At 41.9% G+C, this 13,922-nt stretch overlaps 1 protein-coding gene across 1 annotated transcript; it reads right to left on the bottom strand.

The window, feature by feature from the left end:
* Positions 1–783: 783 nt before the first annotated feature.
* On the bottom strand, positions 784–12,872 carry top1b (DNA topoisomerase Ib). The gene is made up of 21 exons (XM_080468499.1): positions 12,692–12,872; positions 12,421–12,445; positions 9,356–9,452; positions 8,809–8,941; positions 8,031–8,086; positions 7,764–7,865; positions 7,572–7,662; positions 7,394–7,479; positions 7,145–7,260; positions 6,940–7,061; positions 6,708–6,830; positions 6,441–6,628; positions 5,634–5,778; positions 5,405–5,548; positions 5,105–5,290; positions 4,567–4,635; positions 4,359–4,473; positions 4,046–4,173; positions 3,861–3,955; positions 3,542–3,691; positions 784–2,002 (listed from the first exon to the last, which is right to left on the bottom strand). The coding sequence occupies exons 1-21, from the start codon at positions 12,722–12,724 to the stop codon at positions 1,900–1,902; spliced, it is 2,307 nt and encodes a 768-aa protein (XP_080324625.1). The 5' UTR covers positions 12,725–12,872; the 3' UTR covers positions 784–1,899.
* Between the last annotated feature and the right edge of the window lie 1,050 nt (positions 12,873–13,922).

The following is a 13,922-nucleotide window of genomic DNA, read 5'->3' as shown; positions in this document are numbered from 1 at the left end:
CCGCTGCAGACTTTCACAATAACACAAATCACGCTCACCGAGTTCTTCTAAAATCATGCATTCTCTTAATGATCTCTTTTTATCCTTATTTGATCTTTTTTTTCTTTTTTTAATTCACTATAATTAAACAGACACAGGTTGAATCAGGTACTTCAGTTTACTTCCATAGCCCAACTATATTGTGACACAGACAACTTGTTATTATTCACTCAATTAGCAGATCACAACTTTATATCACACATTCTTTTGGATGGTGGGCTCCAATGCTCCTTATCACTTCACCATCTCCACTGTGAGCCCTTGAGCAAGGCATCTAACCCACGACAGCACCTGGAGTGCCACACAAGCGACCTTGATAGCGACTGAAACCCTAAAAATGAAGTTCAATAAAGCGTTGCATTGTTTTAAGACTAAATGTGCAATTATTTTAGAGTTCTTCGCCGTACTTCCGGTAACGCCCTATGTGTTTTACAGTAACTTGACGCTCCTCCTCCTCCTGCCTGTTGTCGGCCTCTTAAAGACACAGACCCCCACTCACTCTCAGTACTGTTATCATCAGACCACAACATGTAATTTAATACATTATCAGTTGTACACCAGGAATAGAATTGTTTTATTATACTATCAAAATGTATTTGTTGGAAAATTACTTGTGATTTGGTTAAGTTCTTGTGATTACTTCTGTGAGAATAATCATTTGTCTACTCAGAAACACAGTTGTTTTTCTTTCTTTCTATTTAACATGTAAAAGTCAAAACAGTTAAAAGACACACACAAAAAAAGGAAAGGTTGACGTTTTTATTGTGAAAACTACAAAGCTCAAAACAATAAGCATTCAATCCACTGGGATCAGGTGACGTGATAAATGATCAGATAACAAGGAATATTAATGCTTAAAAGTTAGAATATCCATTCACATTTGGAAATCAGTTCAAAGACACTTTCTGCTTTATCACAGCAATACAAAAACGGCACGCCACAATGACAGATTTTGTGATTATTATTCTTTTTTGGGGGGTAAATCCACACCCTTCTGCCACAGGAGGAACAGTTTCTTATAGCTCTGGCACATAAAAACACACGCTGCGCTTTAGCTGGTTCAAGTAACCGTGATTCAATGTTACACTTTGTTCATTATAAAACTGAGGAAACAGACACACCATGGTTGCATATGAGCAATGAAGAGCTTTTAGTTGACAATGCATACAACACACATTTTAAAAAACACTGAAATTTAGTCACTAAAAAGGACCGAAAATATGTACATCCCTGAAATAAACAGCGAACTAAAGCTAAATGGAAAAAAAAAAAAAAAAAAAGATGACATTCCGTGTGCTAATAATTCTGTGAGCTAAAGGTTTCTACTCTCCACACTGTCATCAGACTGTCACGTATTGAAATTCCTCATATTGGGTTGTTTCCTCACAGTCCCTCGTACAAACATTTGTTAATTCATTATTCTATGACAATATAGAATTTCTCGATAAATCTGATGGCTTACAAATTTCAGTACATTTTATCTGACAAAAGATAATACCACTGTGTTTATAGGTGTAGGGTCATGGGCAGAAAGCTGCAGCTACATACACACTACTGTAAATTTCCGAGAGAGAGAGAGAGAGAGAGAGAGAGAGAGAGAGAGAGAGAGAGAGAGAGAGAGAGAGAGAAAGAGAGAGAGACGCCCTTCGGCGGCTTGTTCAAAATGGTTTAAAAGTTGATTTGGGATACACGACCAATCTGTATGTACAACATGATTATCGACCTGTCGTCACAGCTTCAGCCGAGTCTCTGCCTCCTCCTTCACAGCCCTGCGGGAACCACACAGTGGAATCATTTGACATCAACTGCAAACCAGCTTACAATCAAAAGCGTAGAAAAGGTTTTGAACGTCACGTGGGTTTAAAACTCATAGTCCTTCTCAGCCATGTCAATGGCCCAGGCAAACTTCTCTCGCTGGGTTTTGTTGTAGATCTTCTCAATAGGAATGCTGTATTTTTTGCACCTGCAGGAAGAGATACACGTAAGATCGGAGAAAATAATGACGAAAGAGACGACGACACTGTGCTGGGAGTTACTTGCACATATGCAATTCAATGTTTCTCACAGACAACATCACATCTCCCCAACGTTAGCTTCTTCACACAGACTGCACGAGGCTTTTGAGTCTGTTCATCATTTCAAGTTTGTCCAGCCGTACGCTGTGGAAATGCTGACCCTTCTTAATCATTTTGCAAGATTAAACATCTGAAAAGGACCCTTTTAGTTTTTTCCAAAGCCAATCAACCTTTTTCTGTGAAGCCATAGAGAATATATAAGATAATTTATAGAGAATCGATAGGGAATCGATAGAGATACATAGATCTCGGCTTTGGAAATAAGACACGCAGGCTCAGTGCAGACGTGATGTTGTGTTTCTGTTTCAGTATCTCAGACTGTGTTACTGTCTACACACATTCGTTCAACAACAGTCCTGCCTTCAGTTTGACATCGCTCGACAACAGTCCGCTGTCGGTTTGCTGAAAGACCATTTTTTTGAGAGTGTGGAGAAGCGTTTGATGCGTTCTGATGGACGAGCTGACTTCCTCCCTAGAATCTTCTCTGAGCTGCTTCCAGATCTGGTCTCATCACCTTGAGGATCAAGAGACTTGATGGTAGGTGCATATAGATGTATTACAGTTTATTTGTTGGAATTATTTGTCTGCCGGAGCAGCTGCTACAGCATTTCTAATGATTTCTTTTCTAAGAAAACGAACAAATCTGAACTGAAACCAGAAATCTGGCTGTTGTTTTCATCACTAAAATGTCGTTTCATCACTAATTAACTTATTTTGTCATTAGAAAATGGAAAATTGGAAAAATTCTGAGTTTAGCCAAGGAAATAATTGTGGAATCACTACTCCGCTGTGATTACATAACAACTGTTTTGGGTCATCTCTTCATCTTTCAAACCTCCCGATTGAATATGTTTGACGTCAGTTACTGGATCTTCACCTCTGTCACTCGCGTTCTTACGTCTACTCTACTTCGGGTTCCCATGCACCACCCTGTAGACAGGGACCCCGTCCCTTTCGCCCGACAAGCAGGCAGAGCACGGAGCATTCCAGTATCCATTGTGCTGCAGGAGGAGGCTCTCCAGAAATAGCTGTGGGGCATTGGTTAGGGAGGGTGGGCCACTGTTCCCCTTTCTCTGCGGCCCTTCATTCAGCCGCGGCTCCTCATCGACTTCCCACATGGAGGAAGGACCGCTGTTTGGGGACGCTCCCTGGCTTTCAGAAACAAACCCCATTGTTCCTGGCACTCACACGCTTTTCTTCCTCTTATTTTCCTTCTGCAGCCGTTAGCTTTTTTGCTTGTGCTGCTCCTTTTCCTACAATGCAAGGGCATTTCCTGCCTTTCTGTCACCAAGGTAGATATCCATTGCGCACACTCGCCCAAGCACAGATATCCAGCCTCTTTAGCCGGCCTAATATCACCTTTTTCAAAACCATAATGGGATTCTAAATAATCATATAATCAAGTGCCTGCTGTGCAACATAAATACCATGCAACAGAGATGCGGGGATCCAGGTAGTTGAGTTTCGAGGTTCCCAGAGCAATCTGCTTGTTCTCCTCCCTGTCAGTGGCCTGCACCTGAAGCTTCATCAGCTGCTCTTCTATCCTCTGCACAGCTTTACGCTTCACCTCCACAGTCCTGATCCAAACAGAGAGGAGAAATAAGACGTAAACAAAGGAAACAGAAGGAAAGAGAGAAAAGCAGAGCAGACGCAGACACAGACACAGAAAATGTTTCTGACTGGATGGTTGAGAATCAGTAAATAAGTCCATGATAAAATCGTCCTGCGGTGTTCAGGCTTTCTTACTTTTTGCTCTTGTCGTCATGAGAAGCCTTGTGATCGGCCTTTGCGGCCTTCAGCTGCTTCCTGGCTGCTGAAAGCTGATTCTGTTTCTCATCAATCTGCCACAAAAAGACAAAAGAAAACTATTCGCACCACAAGCAACTTTTTTACACTTTACACATACGACTAAATGCAAGCGAGTGCTTCACCTTGGTCTGGAGGTTTTGCATGGACTTCTCAAATGTTTTTGGTGGAGCTCTCTGGTGGTTACAGAGAATGGCCACTGCCCGGTTAGCTCGGTTATAAGACAGGATCCGAGCCGGGATGCTATCCTCGGCTGCACACGGAAACAGAACAAATGGGAGTAAAGACGACTGAAGATTCTGGTTGTACAGCAAACAAAACCATTTGTTTCATCCCCACCTTTGCGGCATGTGGAGAAAGATTATTAGTAAAAGTATAAGTCTGTAATCGTTCATTTAATTCCTGTTTAGTTATCAAAAAAGCTGCTCTGTGACTCACAACATGTTAGTTCTTTAAGCTGCTGTTGAAGGGTGATGGATGCATTGTAGGTACGGAAAACCTTGGCTGTGAGTCCGTCCATCAGCTCCTGTAAGTGCTTGTTCAGGATAGAAGTCTGCAGGAAACAGTGCATGACACAAAATCACAAAAGAAGCGCGGTTTTAAATGCAAGGAGTCTCAGGAAGGACCAAATGCAAATGTTCCTCACGTTGAGCCTGTCGAAGAGGTCGTCTTCGGGCTGCTTGTTCTCAAGAAACAACTGGAGGTTTTTAAAGACCTGATAAGAAACGACAACACAAAGTCATCAGAAAGTGTCTTCCTGGATGCAGCATCACATTTCTACCAGAAGAGGGGGGGGGTGTCTTGTTTTGGTCCATGAACCAAAATGCAGGCGTTTTAAATTAAATGTTCATGTGAGTATTTCTACTTTTTTTGAGTGGGAATATAATGTCATGATGTAGCAAGTTGATGGAGAAAGGTTCTGAATCTGATACTGGAAATTCAACATTTTGTGTGTGTGTGTGTGTGTACACTCTAATAGCAGGAAACAGAACCCCCTCAGAGGCAGGCTGACGGAAAGCTTTCGGTGTCTGATCACCTGCCAGTGCAAACATCCTCCACAGCATACAAACTTCTTATCTCATTTACACTAAATTCCAAATCTGTCAAATACACACCCAACACCTCCCTCATAAAACCACAAACACTATGCGCCTCTCTCCTCTCGTTCTCTCTTCGCTCCTCACCCTTTTCTCCACAGGAATCTTGTTGTAGTAGCGGATGGAGTCCTTTCCCAGGAAGTCAAACTCCACCACGTACTCCTGCTCATCCATCTTGGGGTACAGCTTGATGTGCTCCACCCGCAGCGAGCAGCAGCCGACGGTATCCGCCGTCTCACCTTCCTCCTTCTCATTCCCCGCTCGCAGTGCCAGCTACGCCATGGCAGCACGGTCAGTGCAAAGATGTAAAATGTGAAATTACTGTTTTGAGGATTGAAATGTTGGTGAACTTAAGGAACAGGCTTTTTCCCCCCGACACTCACACACCTTGTCGATGAAATACAAAGCCACGGCTCTCTGTCTGATCCTCATCTCCTTAGACTTCCAGTCGTCTCTGTACTGGGAACGGATTCGATCAACACACTTCTTCAAACGCCGCGCCGTCTCATACTTCTGCCAGTCCTTCTCCCCCTGCACAAAGCCACAAACTCTTCTTTTTTCTCTTCCAAAGGAAAACCAATAGAAATGGAGACTGAAGGTGTGAGGGCACGGCTACCTTGATCCGGGAGCTGGGGTTCAGCATGATGTACTTGATGGAGCCCTGGATGTTCTCCGTCCACGATGCTAACCAGGTGACCTTGTTGTCATGGCGCACCTCTTTCCATTTTGTTCCTGGAGGAGGTTTGGGGTGCTTGGAGTCCCTACAAAAAAAAAGCCAGGTCCACTAAACATTTGACATCGAATCTAAAGCATTGAGGGGATTTCTGCCGGGTTTGAGTTTTTATGTAGAATAATGTGCATTCTCTCCTAGATATTCAGTTTCGACAGCTTAATGTGGCTGAGTTCATGGTGTGAAAACTACAGCTACAAGACAAGAGTGTATGGAGGAGCGTTAGAGCCTTGTGATGTCCTTGCAGGGTCGTGTTATTGTTCACACAGACAGAGCGACCTCTAACAGGAAGATTACCTTTGACACAGTGCCGGCATGTGTGTAAGTCTATAGCAGCGATACATAGGCCGTACTGTATTCCTGATGGCGTCTCAAAGCTCCACAACTCAGGATGTGACACGTTTAAAAGCTTTTGACTGCCATCAGAGCGTAGATCAATGTGAGAGACAAGATGGAGAGGAAGTTTAAAAAGAAGTGAGGGGCCGGTGAATCATCTGGCTGTGGTTGAAAATATCTAATATCTTCTAATGTGACGAGGCATCACATTTTCACCTCATTATTTAAGAATCACATACAAATCTTATCAAGTGGGTGCACGTTGGTGCCTATCATGGTCTGACGGGGCCACCTTGTGGTGAAACTCCGGAATCGACGGATGAATGGACGGACGATAGAAATAATGACATTTCTCACTTGCTACAGTTAATGATGATGTCCTGAGGTCTGATGCGGCGCTTCAGCATGCCCATCTTTGGATGGTCGCCTCGGCCCCGGAAGAGGCCCGGCGGCTCGATGCGAAAGTTTCCGATCCTCTCCTTGTGGTTGTCCATGATGCAGAAACCGTACTCCTGGAGGAGCCGCTCATTCTCCTCTTTGATTTTCTACAAGTGCGTCAAAATAAACCAGAGTCACTCCACACTCTTTCCGAGGTGGGGAGAGCGTGAGTGACCGCTGGTCTACCTGTTTCTCCGCCTTTGACATCTGTTTCCGAGCTTCTGATTGGGCCTTGAAGTACTCACTCATCTCACTGAAGTTGCACTTATTCAAGTCAGTCAGCACCGACTTTTCCTCTGATGTCATTTCCTTAAACAAAAGAGAAGACATCTGAAGCGTGTTCACCTGAGAAACTTCTCACCCTTTCCAGAGTCCAGTCTCATGTTTTTGGAGAATACTTCCTGTCTCTTCGGCTCACCTTCCTCCAGTCTTTGAAGAAATTCTTCCTGAAGATATCCTTTGTGGTGTATTCATGATCCAACATCTTGGCAAAAAACGTGGCCACCTCCTCAGCAGGAGCACTGAGTTTCATAGACTTACCTGCAAAAACAGCAAGTGAGCATGGGATAAAAATGGAGTCACGTCGGAACAATGATTAATCCATGATATTACAAGAGGCTCACCGTCATAATAAAATCGAACTTTTCCAGGTAAGGGTTCATATGGAGGTGCAAAAACGGGGCCCTTATGTTCAAGAAAGCGCCATTTGGAGCCGTCGGTGGATCTTTCTTCTTCCCACCTAATTAACACAGACAACAACATCGCGCCGCTCGCATGAGAAAGAAAAACACTACAGAGCCTGTCAGCACAATGTGCTGCATTAGCGAATAATTCCTGGTGAAACGGGCATTCCTCCAACAAAACTATCCTACCACTTCCATTTCTCCTCTTCCTCTTTTTTGGCTTTCTTTCCATCGGCTGCCTTTTTGTCTTTTGTCTTCTTCTTGTGCTTGACATCCTAAAACAAGGGAGACAAAACATGAAATCTCAACGTCACAAAATGCTTACAGCACGGAGAACATGCCAGCTGCTATCTATAAGCTCACAAACCTCCTCCTCGTCATCTTCTTCATACTCATGTTTCCTTTTCTTGGCTTTCTTGTCATGCTCCACCTTCACTTTCTTGGGTCTGTATTCACAACTGTGAACACGCGGAGTTTCTCATCAAACACACAAACAAGCCAAAAGAAAATGCACAACTCGAAGCAAACGTTTGGGATTTGGGGTTTCGGTGACACCTACTCTTCATCGTCGTACTCTCGTTTGGAGCTCTTGTTGTTTTGAGGCGCAGGGTAGAAACCATTGTCTTCTTCAGGCTCGCTCTTAATTGAAGGGCTGGAGCCTCTAAGTCACAGAATGAAGACATTGAAGTTCATATTATGAAACTGATGAAACATAATTAAAATTCAAAAACCAAAACATTCAAATTACAAACCCGACCTGACAGGCGGAGCTACCTTCTCACTTTGTTTAAATCATCTCAGACGCAAACAAAGTGATGTTGTTTACCTCACATAGCCGTTCTCTTTCTCCTTCTTAGGCTTGTTTAAGTGGGACGATTGAACCTGTGAGGGGGGGTGAAGAACAAAAGAAATTACATGTGCATCAGCTACTTTCTTTTAACGACATTTTCACCCGATATGATCGTTTCTAGTATCTTACAGCGGTCGTCCACTTTCTTTCAAATTTTGTATTTGTTGGCAATTACATAAAAAATAATGAGAATAGTGCTGCTGCTGCTGCTGCTGCTGCTGCTGCTGCTGCTGCTGCTGCTGCTGCTGCTGCTGCTGCTGCTGCTGCTGCTGCTGCTGATTTGTTTTACATAACTTCCTTCCAGTCGGTTCACCTGATCGATGTATGAGCGCGATCAAGTTTTCCAACACTTTCTTTGAGAATCATACAATACATGACAACACAGTGGCGCTTATATCATTTATGCAATCTGTTACATAAATTCTGTGAGAATTGTGGCACTTTTTGTGCTGAAAATAGAGAAATGTTCTTAAAATTGGCCAGTATATTCTTTTTAATCATACAGTATTATATCCTTACGTAAATGACACATGATTGTGTGATTGAAATATTCTTGGATAAAAATTGTCATTTCAGTGATTATAAATGCTTAATGTGTACACTTTTACTCATGGGAAACAAGCGAACCTGTTTGTGTATCTATCACAATTCATCTTTTCTTGTTTCATCATAGAAATTTCCAGGGACATTAAGGCTTGATGGAAAAAAAAACACCAAAAGCACATAAAAGACGCAGCGAGAGCGACAAACAAACCTTTTCATCTTTCCTCTTCTCTTTGTCCTTGTCTTTCTCTTTGTGTTTCTCTCTGTGCTTGTCTGAGCTGCCGTCGCTGTGCTTCAGCTTCTCTTTGTCTTTGTGTTTCTTCTCCGAGTACTCCTTATGTTCACTGACACAAAAAAACCCAAAGAGGTCAGGGATCAAGTGCAAGAGGATAGACAAAAAAAAAGAAAAGAAAAGAAAAGAAGCAGCCACCACCAAAACACACTTGATCACATCACATAGACGATGACAGATTCGGGGGCATGTGCCAAAATAAACAAGCCAAAGTCATTACTCTGCTATTACACTGCAGCCCACAAGTGTAACGAGGCCAAAAGAAACAACTGCAAATGTCCCACTCTGATTGAAAGTACAAACACTGTGAAGAAGTTATGAGAGTGGTTCAACATGGTAGAGCTCCATTAGTTAGAATGTGAATAAATATGTTAAAATTCAAACAATGATTCAAGCTGCTGTCTGCCCGTGGTACCAATCGGAGGTTTAGATGTACAACAAATGAAAGAAGAAAGAGTGACCCTACCTGTTGGTGTGCTTCAATTTCTCTCGCTCCTTGTCTTTCTTGTGATCTCTGTGTCGATGTTCCTTGTCTTTGTGCTTGTCCCTATGCTTGTGAGCATCTGCCAACCAGAGAAGAGAACAACCTGTTCAGCACCATTGAAAATAGCACGGACAGATATATTTTGTCGACTGTGTAAAATCTGAGAACTTGTTCTTCTTATCTATTGGTTTACATATAGTTTATCTGACTTTGAAGAGAAAATCTACTCCAGAGCATCTTAAGTAAATGCATCCATCATCCTGCAGTCAATTACTGTAAGTTATGTTCCCAGAGAAGCATAACAAAGAGAAAGTCAGGTAAAGAAAAGTACAACACATCCATCACACTCCGAGCTTCTGGTGCTCACCGTACAGGTTTTATTTTTTTACAGTTTTGGTACAATATAAAATATTTCAGCATATTAACACCTAAATGAAACGAAGCGCGTTTACTTTTGCGATACATATTTGCACCAGCAGATGGTGTTTTGAGTCGGTCAAAGAAAGACAGAAGAAGCATAAGCTCAGGTCCAAGGCTACCACACAGAGTTGTAAGCGACAAGAATATCTGACCATATCTACTCCACTGCTACTGCCAACCAAAAACAGGAATCAACGAGCAGAAACTCCAAAAACTAAAGACAGACACAGCCAGCTGACGTAAAACAGAGACACAACTTAAATTTCCACAGTGTTTGAGCCAGGCAGCACTCTTTAACGATTGAAATTTGGTGAGTTTGGTGAGGCGTCGCTTGCTCTTTACACCGAGAGCTGTTGGAAGCACCCTGGAATAACTGGTAGCATCAAAAGGTACATCTGCAGCAGGGATTTTAATGAAGATTGTATGATGGATTTATTAACCTGGTTTTCCTGTTTCAATGGTTTCATCCCATCATTTAGTCAAGGTGATCCTCAAATAAAGTTCTACTGATTGACTGTAGTTCATATAAGATATGAAGAAAACATGTGCATAGTGCTTTCACACTTTGTGGACCAGAGGAAAACATAATTGGTGTTGTTTTTAAAGATGGCTGCTCCAAACTAAGAGAACATGAATTTTAATTGTAGGCAGGGAATTGACCAAAGTGTATAATAAGATATACGTGAATTAATTTTGACAAGTTGCACAATAAAAGAAAAAAACAACTAAATACCACAAAATCTAATAATAATAATAATAATAATAATAATAATAATAATAATAATAATAATAATAATCCTTTATGACACTATTTAAGATTAATTGGTCAATATTGATGGATGTCAACCCCCACGCTTGAGTTATTAAAGATAGCTCTACAGCATAATTTCTAGCAATGTACGAAAAAAGGTTTTAGGTGATTACGAATAACGTGAATAAATAGTATACTATTCATCACACCAACAGTGTCTCATTGGCTCCACATTAATAATAATGTAGTCTGTGTAGGTTTAAATGGAGAGGAAGACGGATCTAAAGCAGGCTATATGCACACAAGACCTGTGTGCATAAAGTTGTACAAGATGTTTTTAAGCACATCAACATGAGTTCCTAAAACAAAATGAATATAGAAAAATGGATGCGGCTTTAAAAACAAATGATGGTCATACAAGCACTTCTATCCAGCTTTTTCCACATTGAAATCTGCATTAGGTTACCAAAATAAACTGGTAGCGCAATTATACTTTGTGGTTTTCAACACTTGCGGCTTGTTCGCCTTTACAGCAGTATAAACCTTTACACAGTACTATAAATATGAAGGCACTTGAGATGGAAAATAGCTTTTTACACCTGAGTGCTGCCAGATGAATAATTAGTGTATAATGATTTAAACTGGAGTCCTGATATTAAAAAGTGTCCTGCTGAGTGATGTCCCTCCTGAGGAGGACCTGGATTTGGCCTCATCATCACCTTGTGGCTCCCTGCTGTCATGGCAGTTTAATAACAGTATCAGCCTGCCCTTGTCATATAAAACACTAACACACATCGCACCCAACCAGCTCCCACTGCAAGGTTGGTTTTGTCCCACTGTAACAACCAATAACAAAATAATGTTGGCCATTCTCAATGCAATAAAGCCGATAACATAATAACTACCCAATAATGTAATAAAACAAAAAAAGATTGCAGACTATGTGTCCTCATTGAATGAATATGACAACACTCCCATCCACTATACCTATTTTAAACTGCACAAAAAGAACAAAGAAAATATTTCATTGCCAATAATTGCAGCCATATGTATGTGTAGTTACATTATTGACTGCAGTTATTACAATTAGAAATGATTGTCTGAAATGCTACTTCAACAATGTAACAATTTATTATATTATTGATAAAAAAAAATGTTCTGATAATGGATCTTATTGACCCGTTATTACTTGTTAGAGCTCTAGAGTAGACTTTGCAGGAGTGAGGGACCTTGTCCTGGATGTGTGGCACAGAAAAGGGACACTTGTGTAAAAAAAAATGTTTTCAGTAACGTGATGCAACTTTGTGTTGAAGTTTTAAAGTCCAATGTGGGGAATCTTTTGTCTGTCAGGTGAGTGGATAAATGTGAGCGGTGGGTGAGGCGGAGGAGAGGAGCTCCAGGCTCCGGGCTCCAGGCTCATCACCCCCCCCCCCGGCTCCCGGCTCCCGGCATCCCGGCCACCGGCTCTCGCCTCCATGAAGGCGGCAGACTGTCGGCCCACTGATCGGCGCCTGGCTGCTCCACAGAAAAAAGAAAATGGCGCAGAGACTAAGTCCTCAGCCTCAATTCGGCCACTTTCGGCTCTAAAATTCGGGGCATTTGCGCCTAAATATCGCCCATCCACCGCATGCGTAATTTGCAGGACGCCAGGCCCTGCAGGAATAACCCATCAGATGGAGAATAGAAGGCCGGCAAGTGTGCATTTCAGAGCCTGTTTTTGAACAATAGCCGCAAGAGAGAGTAGGAGAAGGGACTTAGTCTCTGGGACGCCATTTCTGTCCTTTAAAAACTAACAGCACACAGGTAGACGCGGCTGCAATAAGAAACCAGAGTGCATGTGAGTAAATAAAGAAAACCCCATCATCAGAGGACCTACCGCTTCCTTTAGATCCAGAATTGACCTGAAAATTGAGGGAAAAAATTGTTTTAATATTGCAATTTTAAAAATGCCGGTAGCTCGGTTATTCAACTTGGAAATAAAGCTGTCACAATGAAATCCTACAATGCCCCTCGGTCAAAAGTTGTCTCTGGATAACGGGATGACTTACAACCCGGCCTAACCTTTATTCACCGTTATACCGTGTTATGACGTTTATTACCGACCATTTGATGGAAACTGAGCACTAAATGTATGAATTATTGACTACCTGAGAGTCTCCGCGCCCATGATCTCCGCTCATGGTCGAGTGGTTATTGTTTGAGACGCAGGTAAAGTTCTCCCAGCAGACAGCAGCTGGACGAGATGCCGGGCTCAGGCTCAGGATGCCGGGCTCGGGCTTCAGGATGCCGGGCTCAGGCTCCGGGTAGCCTCGGTCTCTGCCTGGAATGGAGTCCCAGCCTTCAGCCAGTGCGCATGCGCATCAGCAAAGCGAGTCAGCTGCAGGCTGCTGCTCCTCTGAACCAGAGTACTTTTACCACGTTACTTCAAAAAAAAAAAAAAAGAATCAGTTCACCTTTAACCTCCATCAGCCCACCGAGTCTGTTAGAAGCAGCATTCACAGCATTCAATACAAACACTTAATTAGATTAAGTCAAAATACCTTGTGCACTGAGTTTTGTTCTTCTAAACAAACTGTGCTTTTCTTTTTCTGTCTTGATTGAACTTTTTTAATTTGTTAATGCTGATCATTGGTTTGCATGTTGAAAGTGATAGATTTGATATATTGTGCAGCTCTTGCCATACTATTTGAAAACACTGAGAGAAAAACAGCTGCAGAATATCATCTTATTTATACTCGCTATATACACACTGCTGCTACAAAGTGACATCTTATATACTAGTCACTGTCTGCTCACTTATTGTACATCTACTATTCATATACAGACAGTGAGAAAATAGCATGTATCACTGCTCCTCAGCATCTGTCTACTCATCATACAAATGGATGCCGGGTCCTTAACAGAACCAGTACAAACTGTATGTACCATCTCCATCAACTCACTGTGTCAGTCCCTTGCATTCATTTTAGATGTTCAGTAATTGATATTTTTTTAAATGCTCAGTTTGAATACATAGTGGTGAATGAAACCGTTGTTTTCCAAAAATATATTACATTAGCAAACAAAAAGTTTGTGTATACTTTTATTTTTTCAATTGTGAAGTAAATATGATCATAATTGTTGTCTGGCACCTCGAATGAGAGGACCAATTTATTTATCAATTTGTTGGTTCATTGAAAAGCTTCAGTTGAGAATGTGTAAACAGATCAAAAGTGACTCTTTGTAGTTTTGTTTCATTATACAATATTTGGGGGGAAAAAACACTTTTACGAAATGCGTGTGCATTTCTTTGGTACGACTTTACACAGGGTGACAGTATCAGCTGTGGCAACCAGCACAGCTTGAGTTTCAGACCACTGATCTATGTACTCACTATAT

This window comes from Lipophrys pholis (genome assembly GCF_963383615.2).
Source record: "Lipophrys pholis genome assembly, chromosome: 8".
Taxonomy (NCBI): Eukaryota; Metazoa; Chordata; class Actinopteri; order Blenniiformes; family Blenniidae; genus Lipophrys; species Lipophrys pholis.
Note: the sequence above shows the minus strand (reverse complement) of the source record. Positions and strands in the feature narration are given on the sequence as shown.